General features: G+C 46.8%; 1 protein-coding gene across 1 annotated transcript; it reads left to right on the top strand.

Annotated features, from left to right (window-relative positions):
* Positions 1 to 3,404: 3,404 nt before the first annotated feature.
* On the top strand, positions 3,405 to 4,337 carry LOC123787028 (vomeronasal type-1 receptor 4-like). The gene has a single exon (XM_045789456.1). The coding sequence runs from the start codon at positions 3,405 to 3,407 to the stop codon at positions 4,335 to 4,337; it is 933 nt and encodes a 310-aa protein (XP_045645412.1).
* The last annotated feature ends 458 nt before the right edge of the window (positions 4,338 to 4,795 follow it).

Raw genomic sequence — 4,795 nt, 5'->3', positions numbered from 1 at the left:
TAAAAGTGGAAGAGTAATATTCTCATAGATGATTTTTGAAATTTATTAGTTTCATTTATGAAATGAATTTGTGAAAGCTCTTTGAATAATACCTAGGGAAATATTCAAAAAGATTGTGGCCATATATTAGAATGTAAAATTTCTGTAAAACTGTTGTAAGTGACATGTGATTATTTCCCTCCGCATTTTAACCCTTTGGCGTTCAGAAGTGCGGCCCTTGGACCAGAGGCATTGGTAACACTCGGTGAACTTGTTAGAAACGCAGAAACTCGGGCCCCTTCCCAGAACAGCATCAGAGCCTGTATGTTAACAAGATCTCCAGGTTGTGGTTGTGTACATTAAATTCTTGAGAAGTACGCTTCCGACTCACCGTGAGTCCCATTGAGAAAGATGCACAACTTACGTGTGATGTAAATAGAGCAGCCAAACAGAACTGTGGATGCCCGTGTGGATGCCCTAAGGGTAGTCTTTCTCGGGGTTTGGTGAACCTTACGCCCTCCTCTTTCCTCCGAATTAGGGAGAACATCATGGAATGATTTTGTGTCCAGTCCTCTTAGTGTGTAATTCCGACCACTCACCTAAGTCAGAACCAGTTCTCTGAACCGTCTCTTAGGTAAATTACACAGTCTGCCCAGTGGTCGCATGGTAAATGTATTATTTATTTCAGCGATGGTTGACATTCAGGGATGTGGCCAAAGATTCCTCCCAGGAGCAGTGGGAGTGCCTGGACCCTGCCCAGTAGGATTTCACCCAGTGCTTACTGGTAACAATTCTGGGAAGAAAATGAAGTGGTGAGAACTATGGGAATCCTTCACTGGTCTTGATTTGAGTAAGTTGCGGGGGTTAACTGGTGGTTGAAAGTGTACAGTCTGCCTCTTACAAGACTGACCCTCCTGCTTCTGTGTGTGAGGAGCTCTTGTGAGCCTTCCCTCTTTCTTCCACGACGCTGTCCTGCTGCTACTTCCTGTCACGAGCAAGAGTCAGCATTGCTGTTGATTTCCTACAAAACCCTGTATTAGTTGACATTGAATCATGCAGAGACTCAACATTGGAACATAGCGGTGCAGAGAAATCCAGTGATTTCTAACGTGAAACATCGGTGTCATGGATGGCGTTTGCTTGCGTGTGTCGGGAAATCCTCAGGTGATGCCTGTCTCATTTTTGTCTCTGCTCATAGCTTAGGTGTTGGTGCACACGACAGTGTGAAGAGAAGGAAAGAACATGTTTTCTTGGCAGAATGACTTCCTAGGGAAGTTCTCTGCGAATGCAGGGAGACGGCTGTGCCTCCTGACCTGTCAGACCCCAGAGTTTCCTGCCCACGTCAGTCCAGAGTTGCGATGATGGTCTTCAAACGTGCCAACGTTTGCCAGGGTCTGCCTGGAGGGATGACAGAGGAAGAGACTTGCTCGAACACTCCAAAGCTCCCTTGGGAGCCACTGAAAGGAAACGTGTAATTGTTTTGTTTGGTTCATTTTTTTTTTTTTTTTAATTAGCAACTGGAAAAAGGTTCCCGGAAACTTTCTCCCTCCCAGCCCGCTCTCTGATTGCTGCTGTGGGAGAGAGGACAAGTGCGGTCCTGAGGGGCAGGTGCGGTCACAGGATCCTGAACCCATATCTCAGGGTCTGGCTGCCTCCTCCTCTCACCTGCACCGGCTGGTGAGACCTTCACGTCAGCCCACCGTCCTCACCGCAGGCAGAAGCGTGCCTCCCACGGAGAGGCAGACTTTACCATGATAGCCTGGTGTTAGAAGTCCGGGTAAGTGGTTGTATTAGAAAAGGGGCTGCTTCTGGGTTTGACCTCGGTCTACTGTCCCTGCCACACAGAGGCAGGAATAATTCCTGGGGCGTCAGCTAAGCTAATGAGGCAGACGAAGTCCTTCACGTCACCCAGTGATGGTGGCCCCTGCGTTAATGTCCGTGTAACTGACCATGACAGTCATTTAATGAAACCTGATTTTTAAAGTGCTCAGGGATCATAGTTCTGAGATCAACCTGCCACTCTCTCTACCTTACAGGACTCAGAGCCTCAATTGCAGGATTCCCAGACTTGTGCTCGTAACACATTTGGGCTTGTAATCACAGGATGAATCCCTGTGTGGACCACGTAATCCCATGCACAGTCAGTGTGTTCAAGTTACAGTTGCTCGAATAGAAATGTTTTCTTCAGCTCCGGTGTCTCATGCAATTAATGGAGACAGTAATTGTGCTTCTGCTGAATGCAGCGGTGGTCTGTTGGTTGTGGTAGGACTTCCTTCTTGAGGTTAGGGACAGATCGTTAAGGAAAGGGTAACTTTATGAGTTTCAGATAGTAGCTGTCAGATTGAAATTATCTTATATTTTATTTGGTTTAAAAATATTCTAATATTGATTCAAAATATTCACTACTGCAATTCATAAAATGTACATGGTTTCACACCCTAGAGATTGAATTTTGCATCTATGTCCCTTACATGTTTTTATTTTTCAAAAACCATGCATCATTGCTAGTAATTTTATGAACTTGGTATGAATAAGTTAATAAGTGTATGATCTGAAAAGAATTAAAGATGTAGTTTTTTTAGTCTGTGCTATTTACCATATAGTGTTGTTTCATGTCCTATAATTTAGGGTCTGGCATGAGTTTTTTCCAAGTTTCCTGCAGTAGGTGACATTGTGTTTTGTTCCTGGCATAAAAGCAAACAGATCCTTTTTCTCTTTTTTTTTGCCCTCCTAATTGCAAGCCGTTCTTCCGTTCATTAAATGTGCTTGTCCTGGGGCAGGCTGCTGGGGTATTAACCTGCAATCCGTACTTCTGCTTTTCATAAGATTTCTGAATATTCATTCATAATTGGCATTGGCTATAGGATAAATCTATGTACATGGAAACGTGTAAGATCAAAATGATGATGTCACCACCAATCTGACACCAAATGGAAAAGCAATAGAAAGATATGTCTGGGTGATCTGAGAAGCACCACTGACCACATTTTTGCTGTTGCTGGGTGGTTCAAAGCGTGCTTCTGTTCCTAGCACCTGGCATTTTCAAGTCCCCATCTGCCCTTAAGCTGCATAGGGATTTAGACGCATGACTTCACTGCTCTTTGCCTGAACTCTGTAATTGCCCCATCTCTGCAGTTAAAGTGACAGTAGCGAGCCTCACGGCTTTGTGCAGAATGAGAGGTGACCATGTGACCGCTCTTCATAGCAGTGGTCTGTATGTTCCAAGTTTTCTCTGAAATGTATATGTTTAAGTCTTGAAAAATGTCTTAGTAAAAGACATTAAGGTGGAGACATCCAAGATTCAACTAATCTAGTCAGTGGAGAATACTGGGATTCAGGTGACAGTCTGAAGTCAGCTCCGGTCTGCTTTCCACACAGGCTCCAGTGGCCGTGAAGATGCACATCAGTCCCTGAGAAGCGACAGGATGGCCACGAGGGATCTGGCGGTGGGAGTGATCATCTTATCACAGACTGTGCTGGGAGTCCTGGGGAACTTCTCTGTTCTGTGCCGTTATGTCCTCCTCCACGTTGCTGGGTGCAAGGCAAGGTGCACGGATCTCATCCTCAGGCACCTGACCGTCGCCAACGTCTTGGTCCTACTCTCTAACGGCGTCCCCCAGACGTTGGCAGCTTTTGGGTTGAGACATTCCGCCAGTGACTTTAGATGCAGCCTTCTTTTCTTTGTTCGGAGAGTGGCCAGGAATGTGTCCATGGAGAGCACCTGCCTCCTGAGTGTCTTCCAGGTCATCACGGTCAGCCCCCAGAACTCCAGGTGGGCCGCGCTGAAAGGGAAAGCTCCCAAGTACACCGTCCCCTCCACCACCCTGTGCTGGATCCTGAACGTACTGATGAATACCATTTTTCCCCTCTCTGTGACTGGCGAGGGGATCGATGCAAACATCACGAGGAAAATGGATTTAGGGTACTGTTGTGCAGTACTTTACAATACGACCACAGCCTCGCTGTTCACAGCATGGCTCTCATTCACTAACATGTTCTCTTTGGGGCTCATGCTCGGGGCCAGCGGCTCCCTGGTTGTCATCCTGTACAGGCACAAGCAGCGGGTCCGGCACATTCACACGAACACTGTCTCTGCCAGATCCTCCGCGGAGTCCAGAGCCACCCAGAGCATCCTTCTCCTGGTGAGCACCTTCGTATTTTTTTATACCCTCTCCTTAATTTGTCAACTTTGTCTGGCTTTTTTAATTAATGCCAGTCGGTTACTGGGGAGCTTGTCTGCGGTCTTCACTATGTGTTTTCCTGTTCTCAGCCCCTGTGTGCTCCTGAACACGGGTGACTCCACGGTGTCCAGACCCAGGTTTGCCTGCAGAAGGAGTAACAAATTGACAAAGCAATGACATCTTGGGGCTTCTGGGGGGCTCCGTCGATGGAGCGTCTGCCTTCAGCTCAAGTCATGATCTCAGGGTCCTAGGATCGAGCCCCACATCGGGCTCGGTGCTCAGAGGGGAGCCTGCTTCTCCGTCTCTCTCTGTCCTCTGCTGCTTGTGCTCTCTCTTTCAAAGAAATAAATAAAATCTTTAAAAAAATTCCCTCATCTTATTGGAAATGTGTCCCCCCCCATATTCCGTTGTTAACTCACTCATTTCCCATAGGTTGATGGGATTGAAAGGATCAGTCGTTTGTCATAGATTGATAGGATCCCCCATGGATTGACCATTATGCAAGGGGCACATTATAAGGGGGGCAGAGGCACACATCTCTGGTACATCGCAGTGCGTGTGCGTACACGCACGAATATACAGGTAGATCCAGATACACGCGTGTAATTACACTATGTTTCTCAGCCCTCAAGCAA

This window comes from Ursus americanus, chromosome 21 (genome assembly GCF_024610735.1).
Source record: "Ursus americanus isolate L20-20 chromosome 21, mUrsAme1.1.p, whole genome shotgun sequence".
In the NCBI taxonomy this organism is placed as follows: Eukaryota; Metazoa; Chordata; class Mammalia; order Carnivora; family Ursidae; genus Ursus; species Ursus americanus.
The sequence above is the reverse complement of the archived record's forward strand: the minus strand, read 5'-3'. Positions and strand labels throughout refer to the sequence as shown.